Source organism: Drosophila melanogaster, chromosome 2R, assembly GCF_000001215.4.
Source record: "Drosophila melanogaster chromosome 2R".
Lineage (NCBI taxonomy): Eukaryota > Metazoa > Arthropoda > Insecta > Diptera > Drosophilidae > Drosophila > Drosophila melanogaster.
The window spans coordinates 22895961-22916739 of record NT_033778.4 but is presented as its reverse complement, the minus strand read 5'-3'; the positions used below and the strand labels follow the sequence as shown (position 1 = coordinate 22916739).

The window sequence follows — 20779 nt, the reverse complement described above, 5'->3', positions numbered from 1 at the left end:
TTATTTTAAAGCGACAGTTTATTTTGGATGTACTTAACTTTATTTATATGTACTTAATGCGTATATTTAATTTGATTAAATACAGTGACTATGTTTCTTTGCACATTTACGATAAGACAATGCGAAAACATTATGTATGCACGTACCTAACTGCAAAGCTTGCTTTATAGTTTTTATTTTTGTGTGATTTGTGTGGCTTGGATTTGTTTCTTGTTTTCGTTGCAAGAGCATTAACGCCTATTCAAAATATTTACAATTCACTAAGTTGTGTGGAATCATGCGTTGTGCGTTTTGTGGTAAAGCTTCCGCACCTGGAAACGCCGCTGCAGCGCAACTGCGTTATGGCAAAATCGAAACTAAAGAGGGCTCACAATGGAAACAAGAGTGCACAGATAAGAGTCGAATCGAGGTCAATTGTCTGTTTTTTTAAACAAGGGTCAGCTTGAAATAATTCATTTAAGCCTAACGTTGTATGGAAAACCCAAACAATTTTTGTGATTATTTTAAAATCTATTGAAAGTTTACGCAATCTATCTTTAATGGACCAACGATTCAATACTTACATACTTAATATTTTGTTTTGTGAGGGACGAAACAGAGTGAGAGTAGAACTTAAAACGAACATTAAATAATCGGATGTGTTTTGAGCTTTAGTGCTTCGGATCCTTGTTGTAGTCCACATAGACGCGTACCACCTCCCCGGAATACTTGCGCTGCGAGGGCATGAAGTAGAAGTCCGGCGTATCGGACCCACCGTTTTGTCGCGGATCGTCACGCGACCGGTCGTAGCCAGAGTCCCGATCGCGGTCCTGGCGCTGGCGCCGCTCCTCCTCCCTTTCTCGCTCGCGCTCTCTGTCCCGGCTTCCTTGGCGCGCGGCCCGCCTGTCGTGGGTGTAGTAACCCGAGGGCTGCATGCTGGCCGGGCTCTGCTGGTACTGATGCGCCTGCCGCGGCAGGGAATAAGCTCGCTCCGCATAGGAGCTCCGGGAATAGGGTGCTCCTCCGACGCTGCTCTCCTGGGTGGCACGTCCGTTGCCCCGACTGCCATTGCCATTGGAGCTTTTGCCCTGGCCGTTTGGACTCTCGTAGTACATCTGGGACTTGCTGGTGGGCGAATGGGACATGGGAAGTGTCGTCTGCTGGCTGCTCGTTGTCGACTGATGGCGGTTGCGAGCCTTCTCCTTGCCCGAACTGCTGTTCGTAATGTTCTTCTCCTCCGTTTCGCCATAAGGGTCAAAGGCATAGTTGGTGTTGGAGGCGAACTCCTTCCAGGGTGAGTTTTGAATAAGTTTCTCCTGCAAGTACAATGAGATTTTAGCGTGATTTAGTTGAAATTTCGGTGGGTTTCCATCAAGTTACTCAGCCAGTCAGCAATTGGTGTGGGAATTTGGGAATCGTTGGGTGGACCATGTACAACGCAGACAACAATATTTTATAATGAAATACTGTAGGAAAAAGAATTAATAGGGGTTTTTAACTGTTCTGCAAAGGTGCCGTCGTTTAATCAGAAAATAAAATTCTAAAACCAAGATGCAGGAGGATTCTTTCAAAACAGAGTATATGGTTAATAGACGGTGAAGTGTTCTAGGGATCTAGCAGAGGATTTAGAGAGCAGAATAGGGTTTCAAAGATTCCAAGTGTCCAAAATTGTTGGGATCTTTCGTAGCACATATCAAATGCTGACTGGTCAAGAGAACCCGCACACAAATGAAGAGAAATGCAAATAGATGTTAATTAGATAGAACTGGAAACACAGAAATGGGTTAAGTAACAGTCGCAGAAAGAGAAGCAGTTCTGAGATTACCGTCCAGTGAGGCGGGATGGTGGGTTAAATGACAACGTTAATACAACAACAGATACCACAGAAAATAAATAGAGTTTCAAATTACCGATTTAGTTATTGAATTTTGATAAACGCGGCACCTACGCAGACGCAGATACAGTACATGATCAAAAGGTTTCCGGTACTTAAACTAACTACAAGATGGGTTCGGTTCGGATTAACACGTAAATGCGCTTAAGGTAGTTGTAGCTGATGCTCGCTTTACAGGTGGATCGGGCAGTAGGGCAGTATGTCTAGGGCGTACATATTATCTGATCTGATCTGATCTGAATTTAATTTGTAGAGTGAGTCTTTTATAGATCGCTAGAGGGCTGATAGTAGCGCTGGTGCTGTCGCTGTTGGTACATGCGCCACTCTTCGGGAATTACGTAAACCAGCTTTGAACGACACGGTTTCAATGGGGAAAGATTAATAAGAAAGGAATGAAAGACGCCAATTCGACACCGAGAAGGAAAATCTTTAACTTACTGTCCATAACTATCGGGTTTCTCTGTGTCGAAGAGGCTTATGCTGATCTCTTACGATCGGGTTATCTCCATATCACTTACCTTCGTGTTCTTGCTCTTTCGCGATGTCTTCCAAATGGTGCAGAAGGCCTGGATCAAAGCGATGAGCACCAGGGCCGCAATTAGTCCCAGGACGATGTACAAACGTGTCTCGGAAAGATCGAAGAAGGAGAGCAGTGTCTCCTTGGCATTGGGCTCGGAAGAGCTCTTGTCTACAAGAGAAAAAAAAAAAAATAGGTTATGGAAGCACTGTATTACACGCTTCAGATCTTACATTCCAATGCCTCAAAGTCCAAGAACTGTGGATCCACCGTTAGAGAGCCCACTCGACCGGTGGCAACCTGATCCTTCAAAGCCGAACGAATCACATCGGCGTTTTTCTGGGCTGCTGCCTCGCTGGTTTTATCCACCTCGTTGGTCTCTAAGGCGTGCTTCTTCTCCACATCCGCCTTGTCGAACATGGCCTGGACCTTGGCCACCATAGTGCTGCCCTCCCTGAAAGAAATGTAGACCAATTAATCAACTTCTACTTGATGTATCATATTGATAAAACATACTTCTCAAAGCCGAGAATCTCTGTTTTGTAGTAACCAGTCAACGGACTTAGAATACCATTGAATGAATCCGATATAGTTGCCGCCAGATTGTTGAACTCTACGGTTCCCGGCTTCGGCGCCTCATAGGATTCGCCCAGGTTCATCAGCTTAACGGCAACGGCGTAAACAAGACGGCTTGGAGCCGGAGTGCTGGTGCCCACAAAGACGGACTCCAGTTCTATGAAAGGTCAGAATTAGTAAAGTCCTCTTTGTAACTCAATGGATCCCTTACCCTTGCCGCAGGACTTAATGCAGACGCGCTGAGAAGAGATTGGAGGAACTTGCTCGTGTTTGCGGATCTTCTTGTTCACCACATTAAAGGCACCGCCCAGAACCGGGAAGAATAGATAGAGGCAGTGGTCGTCGGTGAAGGACAAGTCCTGTTCGTCATTGCTGACCCGCTTGCGATTGAACTCCAGAATGGTCACACCCTTCTCAATGCGTCCTGATGCGTTGTAGATGTCCTGGCGATCATCGAGCTTCGGCGGAGCGTAGCCCAGCACCCAGGTGTCCATTAGGAAGGGTCTTCCACTGCGTCCGTCCACCCAGCCAATGATCGCATCCGTCTGCGACATACGCTGATCATCGCTGAAACCTATTCCCGTCCAGGTCTGCGTGTTTGACGTTTCAATGTGCCAACGCATCTCGTCACCCTTTCCGACCGTCTCCCAACTGGCGTAGTACTCGCAGGTGTGCTCCTGGGGCGAGCAGTTGGACGGATACTTCCAATGACCATAACAATCGTTATCCAGCACATTGGTGCCCAGGTCGTTACGGTCTGTGCTCGTGGCTGACTTTTCTTTTTCTGTTCAAATATGGGTAAGTTAGAAAAGTGGCAAATATATCTTATACGATAAAATTTACTATGTTTAAATTTGAAATTAATATTTCCATTTTTAAATCTTTTTAAAACCGAAATTTGTAGATTACTTACCGAAGAAATTGATCTGGGTGACGCCTCGCTGCATTTGGTGTCCGTGGTATTTAAGTTCATCCTGCTGATAGAAGTTTTTGACAGTTGCTATCTGCGTTTCCAGGCCAGAGGCTGGAACATGAACATATGCTTCCGGCTCCTGACCCTTGGCCCAAATCACATGGGTGAGGGCATCGTCTAGAGTGTGATCGGTGGGCTCATTCGCAACCAGTTTTTTGCGGAAGATTATCGTGGTCACGCCATTCTCCTCAAAGCCCGTTCCCAAGGCCAGGTTTGACTTGCCGCCGAAGAACTCGTCGGTGTGGGGAGTCGATCGATCACGGCTGTAGTAGTCACCCACTCTGCTGGCCATTCCTCGGGCTGCTCCGATCACGATGTCCGTGCAGTCCATTCCATTGAAGTCATGTCGTGGTGTGTAGGGGTTTAGACGGTATTTGGGTGAGTCTGTAAATAAATGAAAGATAATAGATTAATAGGGATATCCGGAGATCATTGAGATGTTCTATCCTTACCAGCTTCACGACGTTGGCGATCTGACTTGGTGCTAACGCGATATGAAACACTTGTAGAAACGGAAGAGACACCCTTTTTGGCAAAATCTCCAGCAACTCTCTTGGATTTTGAACTCTGGGCCTCCGGCTCAGACTTCGGTTCCGGTTCGCTCTTGGGTTCCGGCTCGCTTGTTGGTTCCGGTTTGCTTGTGGGTTCCGGTTCACTTGTTGGCTCAGGTTCGCTCTTCGGTTCTGGTGCACTCTTTGGTTCAGGCTCGCTTGTCGGCTCTGGTTCGCTCTTGGGTTCCGGTTCACTCTTGGGCTCTGGTTCACTTTTGGGTTCCGGTTCACTCTTGGGCTCAGGTTCGCTCTTGGGTTCCGGTTCGCTCTTGGGCTCAGGTTCGCTCTTGGGCTCCGGTTCGCTCTTGGGCTCAGGCTCACTTTGTGGCTCTGGTGCGGCCCTAAGCTCGGCTAATTGCTTTGGTTGTGGTTCGCTCTTAGGCTCCGGTTCACTCTTGGGTTCCGGTTCACTCTTGGGTTCGGGTTCACTCTTAGGCTCCGGTTCACTCTTGGGCTCCGGTTCACTCTTGGGCTCCGGTTCACTCTTGGGTTCGGGTTCACTCTTAGGCTCCGGTTCACTCTTCGGTTCAGGTTCGCTCTTAGGTTCCGGTTCGCTCTTAGGTTCAGGTTCGCTTTTTGGTTCGGGTTCACTCTTGGGTTCGGGTTCACTCTTGGGTTCCGGTTCGCTCTTGGGTTCCGGTTCGCTCTTGGGCTCCGGTTCACTCTTGGGTTCCGGAACAGAGGCTTCCAGTGTTGTGGTCAGATCTCCGATGTCCCGTATCAGCGGGAAGTTCTTGCACTCCGGTGTCATGCCACGTGGTCTCCAGCCCAGGCCGACCCAAGATGTACCATTGACCTTAAGTACCATCTCAATCTCCTTCTGTTCTTCAAGCAGCCTCCAGTAGACGTGGTAGTCAGGTGAGAGCTCCTTTTTGGAATAAGAGGAGAGGTCGAGGCTTGTGCTCTTGTAGGGCGACCGTTTGTTGCATCCAATACCGAACCATCCAAAGTTGCAGTAGCATTGTTTCTTAGGCAGCGAGGTTCCACCCAGTTCCACGCACTTGCCCTGGACGCCGCAATCGGAGTCGGCAGAGCACTCATCCTTGTACTGGCACTGCGGGCCATAGAAGTTCTTGTCGCACTTGCACCGCGAGGGGAAGTATTTGCCATTGCCTGAACAGGTCTCCTTGAAGTCCTTTCGGAGCTTGATGTCTACATCGGCGCAGGACCAGAAGCGATAGCTGGTGGTCCATTCATCTGCCTGGCGAAGCAGACGCAGAGTGCAGTTATAGCATTCAAAGTCGTTCGGAATCTTCACTTGATAAGACTGGGCTCTATAAAGAGGAAGGTCATCTAATATGCCATTACAAATCCTACGGATAATACTTACGTGACATCAGTGCTCACAAACTCCGAGTTATTTACATGTGGCGTTAGGTCCAGTACAGGTCGATCGAGGGCATCCAAAAGTTGCAAACGAAAACCGCCCTGGAAAAGTGGATGATAATTATTAATATGGTTGCGCCAAAACAATGACTGAGAACTTGTGATGCGGTGTCGTGCAGCCAGGCCGCAAACATGGGAATCTCGAGACTCGGGGCTTGACTTTGACTGCGTGCATGTGAGGCAATCGTTCGAGAATGAATTCTCGGCTAATTAGCCCTCGCAGATGGAATAGGAACCCCAAGGGGGCGTGTCTGCTCCCATTGCAGCAGATCCATCTTACCTTGTGCGCATAGGCCAAATGCCAGGTGACGTTGAACTGCGTGCCGGAGAGCAGCGATGTGCGGATGGAGCCTGAAATTAGGAAATCAGAGCGTGTTCAGTGGGCCGGTGATTACATGTGACAGTCGTCGAGTCGTCCAGGGCCATCTATTTGCCCAGATCCCGTCACATACATAATTAAATCCACTCCCCCTGGTATCGAACTGGTTCTGCATTGAATGGCATCGAGTACACCTGCATCTTGTGTACCCAAACTCCCTCAGCAAATTGTGCATGACAGCCCAGCTGACGAGCTGGAATGCCAGTATGCATCAGGTAGATATATACACCCATATGTGCATAGACCCAGCCCCAACATCTTTGTGAGCCTGCCCAGACAAATTTCATACTCGTCTGTTGCATAAGAGCCATGCGGTAATCTTCGCTGACCAGCTGTGAAGAAGTAGAGGCTGAATGGGGCTCTTCAAGAGGGCCAGGCATGCACTAGCAAAAAATACTACTGGCCTAGAGTTTTTCAACTATTTAACCGAAGGAATATTAAGGAAATTCAATGCGAATTGCCGCAGTTTTTAATGGAACTCTTGAGGAAGAACACTCGTTAATCGTTGCGTTAGAGCTATCCTACAGATGCCTTACTGACCAACATCATAAACATTTTTCTCTGTGTCCAGATGGACATGAGGAGCTATCAATGACCAGCTCGCACATCGTTTGGCAGCCAATACACGGCGATGGAGTCGCTAATTGAGGCCATTAAACGTTTATAGCGAAGCTCGATCTCTGAAAGCGAAAGGAGGAGTGTCACTTTTCCGATGTCTCCGCGTTTGTCTTGGCCAATAAGGAAGCTGAAAATTATGATTACTACGGGCACGAGATCGCGCAGCCAGGTTAGCCAAACTCAAGGAGGCTGGGAACATAAAAACGGCTGACCACTTGAATCACTCGATAGCAGGTCGAAATGGTCGTGCGGCTGGCAGTTGGTCATCCCAATATGGGCATAAAATGACATTTGAAGCGATGGACATGACGCCAAGTGGTTTTGTCTAACCCACAATGGGGTATATATGTATACATTGAAAGCGCCTCTGGAAACCACATTTTCTGAGTTCCCTTTTCAGGGTATTGAATGGTTCTGACTCTACATCGAAACCAGCTAACGCCATTTGTGGGTCAACTTTTGGTTTCTATTGCGCAACCAGCGGAGGAAATCAGCTCCACTCAGCTGGAAACCAACTGGGCTTCCCTTGTTGGTTTTCTGGGCCACTGGGAAATGCAAATCAGTTTGAATCGAATGCGGATCAGTGCATTCTCAACATTTGATTGCACCTGACGGGCCGCAGACCTCACACAGCTTCCCATAACTCAGCCCGATTTCGCTTTGTTTTGGACTCGAAACGGAAAGCGGCCAAACCAGATCGAGAAATAGGTTAAGCGACTATCGGTGGATAAATCAAGTGTTCCCATTAATAAATCGAAACAACAGACAAATTATGCTCGAAAAGGGGCGGCAAGCCATAGCTGCTCGGACCTGTATCCGAATCCGAATCGGAATCGCATCTGAATCCATGCACCAAATTAGCAGGTGTTTTTCGGTTACTTTTTATGTTTCCCATGGCTCGGAATCGATCGTTCGAAGCTGTCTGGTTAATATTTTGTACGCCTTTTCGTGTTTCGCCTCTACTGCGTCATATTTCCCATGAGCAGGCCCGCGAAAGTTGTTCACCTTTGCGTTTTGTTTTTGGAGGCTGTTCAAATTTTGTATCTGTGTGCTGGTTGAGCTTGAACTCGCCGGCGACGTCTGGCCATTTCGAAAGTCCGTCCCGCTCGGCCGCTGGATTCAAATCGGTCGGGGCCGCCTTGACTGACCGCCCCATCTCCGGCGGAGATGCGCGTGAAATCGGTTTATAATTGATTGGAAACTTGGCTAATTTGATCATAAACTGAATTCCATCGATCGACGGAGGGAGAGGCTGTCGGGCTTAGTGCTGATTGAATTTCGGTGGCCTAATAATGGTGCTTGCGTCGAGTATAATAATACATTGTTAGATTCATATTTGTTTCATATTTGTTTCGCCGCACTCCAACGAAATGTTGGTCCAACGGGCCGGATATTGGAGATAAATAAATATTTAGGCGATGGGGTAATGTTAAATTCTTACCACTAACGGTTGGCCAAATCCTTAGCTTAGATCCGCGCCAATATAGAAAGCTAAAAAGAGCAGCAGTGGATTAGAACCCGGTGGGTATTTTTTAATGGGTGGCATTACATCATGCTCTCCCCCATCCACTTCCTAGCTCTGCTTCCCCCCGCAAGGCAATTTGCTGTTGTTGATAGAAGAATGTTCGCTTGCATGCATTCTAATTGCATGGGGCCAACTACAGGAGCAAGTGAGCAGAAAAGAAGAAATCAACAGCCAAATATGGTCGCCGCCTCTCACGAAGCCGTAAACAAAGACTTCCGCCTTGCAGACACTGTACTGTACTATACAGGGTGCACTGCAAAAGGTTGACAAATACACTGCCAGACAGCGTTTGCCTCGGCTAACGAAGCGTTGCGCTTGCGCCGTGGAGGGCAATAAATTTCAGCATTTCTTGCCGCCAAAAAGGGGGAGGGGCGTGCGCAGTGGCATAAGTAACGTGCCATAAAATTCATTTCGCTTTGGCAACCCTACACAGGCAGTTTGTTGCCACCGTTCGACGTTGTGGTCGCCACTGCCGCAAACCAACCTGACCAAGTGGCTGAAGTTGCACGGAGCACAAAACCTAAGTCTAACGGAATATTGAATCAGGAACAGATTGATTCGATTTAAGTAAATGAAATATTCCTAAAATCCAATAATAATCAGACGTTATTTTGCTCTGTGCACCATTTGCATTCCCTGTGTTGTAGCTACTGCTACTGTGGTCAAGGAGTTTCGCTTTAGTTAATTGCTCGTGACGTTGTCTCGGCCAGCCCCTTAGGAGGCCTCCTCGGACCGACCCGCTCCGATCCAGCCCAATCCAATCCATTGCGATCCGATCCACTGCTCCACACTTGGCCCCACAGTCCACTCCACTTGCCGGTTGGTATTTATGGCTCCACATGCACTGGGGTGCAGATACATTGCAGTGTGTGCTAGCTGGCTACTTGTGCATTCCCCAGCAATATTACGTATACGTAGCGATGTCCGTGTCGACGGCTTAAATGTCATTTATGACCGGCGCTCTCATTGATATTCTGAATGGTTCACAATGCGACATTTCGCTGCAGGATTTAGCCTAAAATATCAGCTCGACCGCAGTTTGCAGTGATAAACGGGCATCGGTTTCTGTCGCGAGTCGCGGCAACTGCGATGATAAATCTCTTTCGTAGCTTATTGAATGTTGCTCAAGTCGGTGGCTGCGGTTGCTGCGATTGCGGCTGACTAATTGACATTTGCATTGAGTTGATTGCTCTTCTAATTATCGGAACCGATGTGGATGTCAACTCCATTGGATGGCTGGATTGCCGTATTGCCTAACCGATGCTCGCTGGCTGGCATCTGCCGACATGTGACACAAGAGGCGACCACAACTTGACCTCCATTCCAGAGCACTCAGCACGCCAGCAGACAATTACAAGCCATGAAAAAAGAAACATGAAAACAAAGCCAAATCAAAACAAATCGTGTGCCAGCAGACACTGAGACAAAGGCTGTGGAAAAGAGTGTCAAACACGAACAAATTGAGATGGATTAGATTTGAGAGGCTGGAATGGATTCGAGAGGGGCCAGCGCAATGCAAACAAGATGCAAGACGATGCGCAGAGGTCAGCAGTCAGTCAGTTGGTCCCCATTCCAATCCCTGCGTTTTTGTAGGCCAGTGAACCAGTTGCAAGTCGCCGATGATGATGGTGATAGAAAGGGCAGCAGCAGCAAAACAACCTCAGCCTCATTTGGTTGTCACTGTCGGTTGCAGATACAACTGTATACAGCGACCTATCTGCAGATAGATCGTGGAACTCGATAGACTAGGTTTTAAGCAGTTGTATTTTGGATATATCCAGCTTTAGGTATTTACTGTTACAGTAAGTTAAATTGCAAATATGTTTGCTGATCCTTCATTATTGAAGTTATTCTATTTACCATCATCGATGTAGTTGTCAACATTTTCGTCATTTCGTAATCGTGGATGGTGGCCGGAATAAGTCGCCACTCGCCAATCAACACGCTCTGCCCCCGGCGACTTCTGTGTGCCGTAATGCACAAGTGAAAGTTTTTCACTTGCAGCATGTTGCATTCCACTTTGCCTCTCGTCGGCGCATACATCATCATCATCAAGGCGGCCAGTGAGCTGGAGCGGCCCAAACCGCAGTTGCAGTTGCAGTTGCCATGGCTAAGACCTGCTTTTTGGCCAGCTCGAGACGCGTTTGGCAAGCTGCAGCAAACAGAAATCAGCGAACAGCAGCCGCAGGCGAAGGCAAAAGTTGTCATGCCCCAAAATGGGTTAAACGTGCCGCCGTTGCCCACGTTGCGTATACGCAATGTGCGCGCGTATATATAATTAAAAAAGCGGGCAAAACAAAGCGAAATGAAACTGCAAACGAAATTGAAAATGAAAACAAAAATATGGGCAAAAGTGCTGCGCACAAAAATGTCGCCCAACGGGTTGTACACTCTGCACTACACAATGTATGCACATTATTCGAGTGTGTGAGCCATACTTTATGGACATATCCATGGAAATTGATTTGGCATTTTGATGCGGCACACGTGTTCCAGTTGCCAATTACCGACCAACTCAAGGCAATTGTCGGCTCCGAGTGTCTATAATTGATATGCAAACAGTATCGATGAGACCAACCCAAAAAAAACACACACCGAAAAAGATGCCCCCTTGAAATCAAAGGTGTTATTTCAATTTATTTTCGAAAGTGCATAAGAGCTCCAAGATCCAACGATCATCATATCATAATCGTAATGCTTATAATTTGTGTGACCCAATTTCTTTGCCTGCTCCGCAGTGGATCCCCACTCACCTGCGAACAAGTGAATGGCGGTCGAGTTGCTTCTCCGCGCTCGCGATATGCAAATTAATTGGTAACACTTTGCAGCAGAGTTAACAATAACAACAGCCAGCTGCATTGAGCAACATGTATGGCATATATGTAAGTATAACAATAACAATAACAACGGAGCATAAGCATATGCATATGCACATTATGCAAGCGAGTGCAGAAGCAAAAGTTTTTAGTTTTTAGCCGCAAACTGCACGCCTCTGAATTATGAATACATTTAGCCAGCGTGCAGTGCGTTTCACAGGTGTAAGTCATTAGCAGCCTCGCTCGAGTGACATGAATCGATATCAATTTCCATGGATTCAAGGCCTCAGCTCGTGGAAAGATGATATCATCTTTAGATGCACCCCGTTTTCGACAGATTTTTAGACAAAATTATGAACGATCAGCTCTAGCTTCATCTATTGTCATTTATATATTAATTTAGGGCATATGCTGCACAGCATTTCCGATCCATATCTAAGCTCTTACTTAAGCTTATGAAACGCACTGTTTTCCTACAGCTGTATGTGTGAATTGAACGTGCTTGACCAATTACAGTCGGCAAACAAAGCGCACATAACCAGGCGTAATAAGCCATAATATTATATTCAAAGCGTGCCTGGCAGACGAGCTACTACCAAACCAACAAAAGTTGGCCAACAATTGGCAATTGGGAAATGCACTTTCTGAGCATCTGGGCTTGATTCATGTGCCTTACTTCCCACGAACTACATTTTAATCAGTTTTAAGTTATATGTTATATACAATATTATACAATTGCTATTTTCACCAGCTTTGATGAAGTGATAAATATTTGTGTTTCGAATTAATGAAATTATTTTCGTGCCACATTTCTGTGAATTTAGCACGAATTAACACATTCCAACTTATTTTTATTGACTAAAAATGTGATTTTCAGTAACAGACAGTTCGACTTATCCAAAGTATAATATTATAAAAGCAAAGCTTTTTTTAAAACGAAATGCCATCAATCTAAGTGGATTTTCCAATTATTTATCAGTGTAGTTTTATGGCTATCCATAATCCAGGTCACTTTCCTGGCAAATAAAATTCCCCGGAGAACAAACACTCACCTTTGGGCATGCCACATGGCGCCTTCGTTCGCGCATTGTCCAAAAAGTCCAGGTCGAATTTGCGGGCAGGTGGATAGGTGAGGGCCACATGGGCCTCCGATCCCAGATATCCGAGGTAGCAGCACCAGGTGGCCAGCAGCAGCAGGGCTCTTGCGGTCCATGCGAATGGCGAATGTCTTGTGCTTTGTATAGACATTTTGTATAATTTATTTCTTTACAATTTTCGGCGATTGTCGGGGAGTTTCCTTTCGCATTAGCACCGCTCGCCGTGTTTATTGAAGCGCTTCTCTTTCTCTTCTTTTGTGCAATTGATTTTTACGGGGATTTTGGCGGTGTTTTTGGAAATTATATAATTAATTTCGCCACAAATTGGACGCACATCTCAGCCGGCAACGGTTGACTCTGAAAGAGTTGAATTTATAGACAGATATTTATTAGCCAAGAATTGCAAAACTTTTGGGGACTGAAGCTGAAGCTGGAGTATCTGGCAGATGAATCTGTGAAAATGATTTCTTACATTGGCCCAAACAATGACAAGGAAATTTCCCACAGGCCCATTAAAGTTTCTTTTTGCCGAAAGTGTCGAAAGATGCATACGTTTCTCTTTTATTTTCTCGCAGATTTCCAGTGTGACAGGCAGATACATCGAAGTGATCCTCGTGAAGTGCGGTTCAATGCTCTATCGGAATTAATATGTAGAAATGTACATATATGTGTGTGGCTGTCCGACACCTTCGACAGCGAGTGAAATCGAAGGTCTTGTCGCGTTCAACAAACTAATCAAAGCCAATGACAGCTGCCCCCAAAGTCGAGCCGATCTCCAAAACTATGAGATACTTAGATACTTAGCTGCTCGGGCATTGCTCTTGGCGTTTCTAGAGCCAAAATCCGCAAAAAAAAAAGCTTGTCTAATGAAACGACATAAATCAGGGGACCGAGCTACCTGCTGTGGGATTGGTTTTATTTTTTCCTCGTGTGGCCCCCGGACTAAACGACAACAAATGGCGTTGAAATGGGCGTAAAAATGTGGCACGCTGGGGCCAATTGTTTGGATATGGAAAATGGTGCCACAGTTTTGACAAGCAAATTGCATGCTGCATGAAATCTCTGTTTTCTTGCCCCAAGATAAATCAACGACAATTGGTGTTAGTTGGTCTCGGGGTCTGGCCGATTGGTGAATATCTTCACGAATCTCCGCAATTGGGAACGGACAGCCTCTCCAACTCGACCACCGTCCACTCCACTCCGTCCGCCGTGCTCCACTTTTCCCAGTGACATCTCAGTTCAGTTAAGCAGCGGTGGCACCCAGTAATCACCGACTCATTGTCCAATGCCAGACCCCCAGAAATATCTACTCAAGATGTATACATCCATATATATATATAAACATTTTTATAAGCCATAACGGTGCGGCAACGACTTCCGAGGCGGCAGCTGACGCTTTGGGTGACCGCCTCGTTTGGTTTTGATTACTCTAGACCAAGCGAACCTGGCCAACAACTGTCTGGCATTGAGAGCAGCGGCACAATGGTAACAACATCAGCAACATCGACTGTGACGACCACATGGCTTGACATTGAAGTCGCCAAGCAAAACAAAATCGAAAAGCATGTAAAAAATGTTAATTAAGACTCGGCGCACACGAGCAAATGGAGTCGCATAAGTCGAGTATCTGGAGCAGACTGTGCAACTGGGCTAGAACTATGCGTTGATGATGAACTAATTGGTAATTCGATGTCACACATAAATCTTATTTCTTATATATCTGATGAGCAAGCCAATGCAATTATAGCTTTTCCGATCTATAATCACATACAATAAAGTTAGTTACGCGCTCATAAAACATACGATATAAAAGTACTATCCGCAGAGCTTAACTTTAATCTCATCTTAGTTCATTAGCTAATGATAAGTAATCTCCGCAATCAGAAATTTGTCATGACCATCTTAATGTTTGAACCGCTTGGTGTTGAAATCGATCTGCGCTCTTTGTGCAATCCAATCTTCCCACATTTGAGGCAAAAGCAGACCATAAGTAAACTAATGGCGCCCAGCTGGAGACGCCGCTGCAAAGAAAAGTGGGCAACTCCGGGCTGGAAAACTGCGTGATGCCGAGCCAACTGACGGCTGGCCGGGCTGTCATGAGTTGGCCAAATCCGAGGCTCGTTACCCAACTGACTAAGGGAAATCGCTTGAGCCTGGAGTGGAAGTTAGAGCCGACTTAAGGGGCTCAGGTGAGCAATTACTTTAATTGAATTGCCTCTCGAGTGCTTTGCATTTCCACTAATTAGAACTGAGATGTAATTAACGAGCCGCTTGGCGGCAGAGCAAATGCCAAAGCGAAACAGATTCGAATGCAATTCACACGCCATTAGATTGAAGTCTTCAACGCGACTCGAAGCGAAACACTTCGGATGAAAAGAACACTTGACTCGGTTTCTACGACATATCGATTATGGCCAACCGAGCTGCGGACATAAACATTTGGCCACGCTACTCATGTTCGATTCACGGCGACAGCGAGTGGAAAAAATGCAGTCCAACTGGTTACGAAATATTCGAAAAGCTCATTCATGTTGGGCTTTAGATACGATTTTCAAAATACGCCAGCCACCGACATTTGTATCTGAGCGCTGTAAATGTATCTGTGACTGAGTCGCCGCTTGTTTGAGTGTAGCTGGGCACCGGAAACCGGTTGCTGGCCCCAAAACAAAATATAGTCAACTATTAATGGATCGGCGATAAGTCGACGCTATCGGACCCCGGCCAAAGTCGGACTCTGGGGCGGCAAGTGTATCGCCTATGGCCGCTCCCAAAAGATCCGAAATTAGAGCCCCCGATCTGCGGCACACTCTTGGCCAAATTCAGTCCACTTGAATTATGCGCTAGCGCTCCATTTCCAGCCAGCCAAATTAGAGAATAACATGGCAGTCAGCAATTCGGCTGGATAAGTACAAAATGGCTAAGTAAAAGAGCCGAAATTGATTTTAAATGGGACCGAGTTGGCCATTGGCGATTGTGTAACCACTTAACGGCCGAGGGAGGGGGCAACAAGGAAGACAACATCGCACAGATTCGACAAAACACATAACAGGCAGGCAACAATGGTCAAGAGAGCTTGTTCTCAAGAACACAATCTCAAAACACTTTACCCAAGACACCACATAAAACTTAATATAGTTATATATGACATAAAGAAATAATTTTTCTGTATAGTTTTTGTTATCAATGTGAAATATTTAAACGACGCTAAGGCATACTTGCAAATGTTATTGCCCAATAAAATGAGGAATCCATTCCGAAAATGATTAGCACGCTGACTTTCGAATCGGGCCTGCGATCTCTTGATCGCCGCACCACCCGGCGTATGGGTAATGTGTGGATTTTGGCCAGCGGCTGTTAACGGTCCATGTGACTGGCTACTCGATGGCAGCCACTCAGATCTGGCGACTGCTGTATGGTGCGAAAATCAGCTCGTCATGATGGTTATGCGAGTGCTGTTTGAGTTAAACATATCGTTTTTGGATTTCTATTTGCGCGAAATTTCTCAACTTTAATGTCACGCACCACGAATCCGCCACCGAACTTGGACGAGGAGTCGTCGATAATATGTGATTGACAAACATGTTGGTTCATTGTAATTACTTGAGTGCACAGAGAAAAATATTTCGCTAAATGCTTTTATAGTTAGTTACTCCATAAAATGGCTAGATATATGCATACAAAGAGAAGCAGAGACTCGTGATATCAAATTAAAAGTGCTAATGCTCATTAATCAATTTCATTGGCGGAGTCCACAAAGCGGTGACATCTTCGGTTCGCAGTGAAAGTTGATTTAGTCGAGCCCAAGTTTTTCATTGACTTGTGTTTATTTTCTATTTCACCTTCGATTTCGATTCGGATGGCTCGGAATGCAACTGAAGGAAAGCAAACACAAGCACCGCGCAAGCAAACAAACCATCACTTTCGATGGTTTTCTATTAATTATGAAAATTAAGCCATCACCAAGTTGACAAATGATACCAACTTTGGGTCTGTCAAATACATGTATACCATTTTAGACCTCAAAATTTCCGATACGTTGACATCGCGGCCAATTTCCGCTGATTAGCATAGTGGAACCGTGTAATCCCGTCGAACTGGTGCAGCCAGTTTGTCTCCGAGGGTCTTTCGCTTTCGGCTTTCGGCATAAGTATATCCGAACGAAATTAAAATAATTCCATAGTTGGGCTCTGGATTTCTTCGACTTTCACAAGAACAAGCTACACGAGTTCCGAGGATCGGGGTCACCTGCGGGGTCAGGGTGAATCCCAAGGGTTAAGCCGCGGCCAACAAGCGAACAAACAAACAACAAGCGCTTATTTGCTGTCGCTTTATGGCCATTAAACTTGATCTCTAAACTGGCGAGAGCCATCCAAAGTACTTGTATCCGCAGCCGTAGCAAACTTTGCCTATAAGATCGTATTTCAAACTGCCAGCACCGAGATTAAATGATGGCCGTTTCGGCTGAGTGGGCCTTTGTTATTAGAAGGCAGACAGGCTAAGAGGTGCAGGAAAATCGCTGACAGCTTTATTATGTTTGTTTTTGTTTGCCCCTCACTTAGGCCGATTTACCCACAAAGCAATTCAGATCTAAATGATACTTATTAGACTCAATGATAATTTTTTTGGTTAAAAAGAAGAATTTACAATTCCTATATCAAGTAGGTTTGTGCTTCTTTGTTTGGCCTTTTAATAGTTATACACTTCCCCAAGTCATTACATAAATATATAAGCTGCTGGCAAACTATTTCTAATCATTTTTAATAAAAAGTTACTTTATTTGCTTGTAAAATGACATGAAATCGATGAAGCGAGGGAATTGCCTACCAAGTGCCTTTTGCACTAGCTAAAATTAAATTCACGACTTTACGTGGGCCATCAAAATTGATTCGATCGACTCGTAAATCGTATTTATAAACATTAAATCATTCGCGGGCCATCCAGACCGCCCTTCTCGCGGCTCCACTTTTGTGCAAATTCATCGCAGCGATTGGCGTCAGACGATCGCAATGACATCCCCGATTCACAATCGCAGTCGCATCCACCTGTTAATTTATTAATGAGTTGCAGAAACCGGTTCGAGGTTTACATAAATACCCGTGTATAATCTTTACAAAATTTTGCCCGCAAGTCGTTAACGGCAAATGCTTCAAAACTCTCTTCTCCTGCTGAATCGCGAGAATAACTTTCGCAAAAAATCCATACAAAAAATTAATTTTCAGCAGAGGCATTTGTGTGTCATTTGGGGCGTGCTGGCCGAGTTTTATGAGTGCGCGAGCAATTGGCCAGCATAAGAAATTAGCATTAAAATCTAAGGTCAGTCCGCGAACGCCTTACGCATTCGAAGTGATATCAAGCCAGCTGTATATAAGCCATGTTTGTTTGATTTTTTTACGGTCATTTTGCGTAATCCGATGTGCTATTATGACCGTTTACACGGACTGCTTACAGAAATGCGCGGCATTGAACGGCTCGCGGCTCAACTGCCGATCCACATGGGCCCAATACAAAAGACTTAGGCAACGAACGCGCAGCAGCATCTCGACAGCTGGGGCAGCGTAAACAAAATGATAAAAACAATAAAAAAAATTCAACTAACTGCCATTATAAACAATTTGGCAAATGAATGCGAAATATTCGTTATAAAACTGGCACATATATGGTATGGCCGAAAGTGCTCAGGTTCGTTTCGAACAAGTGTACAAATTACAAATTGGTTTTTGTCCGACTTTGACAGTTCAAATTACTTCTGAAGAGTCAAGATGCGCTCCAAGGTTCCCCCACCTGTGCCGTCTATATGTTGTTACCAACCAGTTTGCTTAGCCAAGTGGACCCCACCCACCTCCGCATCATCGAAACGACCATTAGACAAACCTGCCCGACGTCGACGACGGCGAATCAGATTCTGATTCTGGTTTCGTTTGCCCTCGCGCATTCTCACTTTTTGATTTTTCTTTCGGTTTTTTGTTTTGGCCGATGGTGTTTTTGTTTTAAGCTGTTACTTTTCGGGGCTTATTGGCATTTGTTGTTTATTGGGCGATGGAATTCGCTGCGTGTAAGTATGTTAATAATAGCGTTTGATGCGAGTGCCAGCATATACGCTTTAAATGCCCCCAAAAATAGTATGGGCGACGAGGCTCAGGGAGAACCTGCGTGGTGTGGGTAGCCTGCCACAATCTCACACAGACTTGGCCCATGGCTCATGTGCTTGTGTTAGACGTTAGATGTTGGTGGATGCCATCCGGTTTTGGCCTTTGCAGCTGCCAATGCTGCTCGGCTGCATTCCGGGCATGACTAAGAGAGCCGCGAGTCGCGGGAGTTATTACCCTCAAGGTCACTTCTGGCTAGGCTTCTGTTTCTCCGGCGGTCCAATCTCGGCATGACACGGCACTGTGTGGTCAAATCGATAGTGCGCAAAAAAAAAAAAATAGTACTCAGCAAGGTGATCATCATGGTTGAATGTGTGAATGTCGAATGTGCGCTAATTTCTAAATTATGTACTTCCTTTAAAATATTCCAAGTACTTGTTTTGATGGTTCGACATTCTTTAGTAGCATATCATACGCAGGTAATATGATAAGTGTTCAGCCAAGTAAAACCATACGATTTAACTAATAGAAACCAATAACACGGATTTTTCTCCAGCTTAATGCTTGATTGGCTTAGAGGGTCAGCCATTAGCCGGGAACTTAGCTAAGCGGCTTAAATGGAATGGAGACAAACAGTTATCGAGGTGATGAAAACAAAGGAGAATTAATTAGATTCCGCTGCTGGATAAGGTAGACTAATGAAAGCTAAGAAGTCGAAGTCGCCAACGGAGTTTCGAATACAGGTGACTCAGAGCGAGTTCGACGTTTCTTTTTATTTGCCTGTGATTAATGGACTTACAGAATGTATACGCGATTTCTGCGTTCATGCCATTCTTGGCCGACTCGCCCGGATTTGGTTTTTAGAAGTGATCTCATCTGCCGCCGCAGCTTCGGTTCTGGCAACCCACATCGATCTCCGCGCGGAACAATCCCAAAAAGCAGCTGTCAGCTGCCAAATGCTAATATGCAATAAATTATGCCTGCCACATTGTGTGCGTATCATATCGAATCGATTCGAATCGAATGGAATCGAGTGTGTCTATAATTACATAGGCTTCGTGGCGAATTTCACTTTTTTTCCCTTCTTCCGCTGCGACATGTGCAGGGAATTCCAAAATAAGCGCCCGTTTGCATTGCCAATTCAGCGAGCATTCCTGCTGCTTCTCTTTCTTGGTCTTCCTGCAAGGCACATACTCATACACGAAGGTATGTTCAAGTACGCATGTCTGTGGTACATGGCCACATAATTACACGTCGAGAAAATGTATATACCACTTAATAGGTAAAGCTTAAAATATTAGCAAGGCTATATCATTTAAAAGATTGCTTCCAAAACAACATTGCCTATTTAAAGTGCAAGTTTATATAGAGACAACTATTTAATATTAATACTGAGCCCATGGCTTACTGATCCATCCTGACTTATGCTTGTATAAATGCCTTCGAGTTCGAGGAGTATGCATTCCAAGGGAACTCACCTGAAGGAGGAGAACGAGCCGCCGTGGCAAATGCCAGTTAAGATGTGGGCGGCGATAAGTTACGAAAAACGCAAGCGCACTGCACCGCGAGATCCCAATCCGAATCGGAATCCAAAGCTAATCAAAAGTTGCAACACGCACGCGCTGCGTCGAGGGGCAACGGGGCGGATGGCTGATGGCGGATGAGGGGTGGTGGAGAGCACGACACACGATCAAAGTCAAAACAATGCAGCCGCGGCACTTTAAACTCTTTTATTTTTTTTTTATTTGGTTTCTTCAGCGTTCTCCGCTGGGGATGCACACCGTGCAGTTGCAATTCCAATTGCAGCGGATTGCACCCACAGGTAAGTACGAGTACTGAGTACTTTACACACGGCTTTTGCCTTCGTGTGTGGGAGGGAGGTGATGTGTTAATCAATCAGCGAGCGCGCATCGAAGGTACACTATTTGCCACATTGATTTGCTTACTTCTGGCGGATTTGTTCGTCTGTTACGATGTGTTTTTGATTTCTCGTATTTTGTTGCAACGGCTGTACGTGACTGCCGCGCACTTGCACAACGACCACAAAAATGCAGGGGATCCACGCTCCGGAAGGCACGAAAAATGCGACGACACCGCAAAGCGCAGCAGGAAATCGCAGACTCAAGCGCACCACACGTCCGCACTCCAGTGCGTCTCGATCGAAACTGACGATTGGATCGGATGGGAGCGGATTGCAGGTGAGCCGAGCTCAGCGCTCTCACCTGAATGGTATTTTTTTTTGTTGATTTTGACTTTTTACATTTTGGATCATATTAAATTAAATAATGATTGAATCTGGTATTTTTATTGTTGATATGATCTTGTTTTGGATTTTATTATAAATAAATTATGCTACATTATTGGTCATTAGGCAAAATTATA

At 45.6% G+C, this 20779-nt stretch overlaps 1 protein-coding gene across 3 annotated transcripts; it reads right to left on the bottom strand.

Moving 5' to 3' along the window:
* Window positions 1-20: 20 nt before the first annotated feature.
* Window positions 21-20566, bottom strand: nahoda. 3 transcript variants are annotated; one of them, NM_001259545.2, is made up of 12 exons: window positions 19876-20566; window positions 12267-12668; window positions 6157-6227; window positions 5821-5918; window positions 4392-5764; window positions 3880-4323; window positions 3178-3750; window positions 2907-3123; window positions 2624-2844; window positions 2392-2561; window positions 1890-2220; window positions 21-1295 (listed from the first exon to the last, which is right to left on the bottom strand). In NM_001259545.2, exons 2-11 carry the CDS (start codon window positions 12460-12462, stop codon window positions 2137-2139), a joined length of 3447 nt encoding a protein of 1148 aa, NP_001246474.1. In that variant the 5' UTR covers window positions 12463-12668; window positions 19876-20566; the 3' UTR covers window positions 21-1295; window positions 1890-2136. The 3 variants fall into 3 exon arrangements, with proteins under 3 accessions (NP_001246474.1, NP_523815.2, NP_726264.1); NM_079091.4 differs by lacking the exon at window positions 1890-2220; NM_166569.3 differs by lacking the exon at window positions 1890-2220 and having other exon boundaries at window positions 20344-20566.
* Between the last annotated feature and the right edge of the window lie 213 nt (window positions 20567-20779).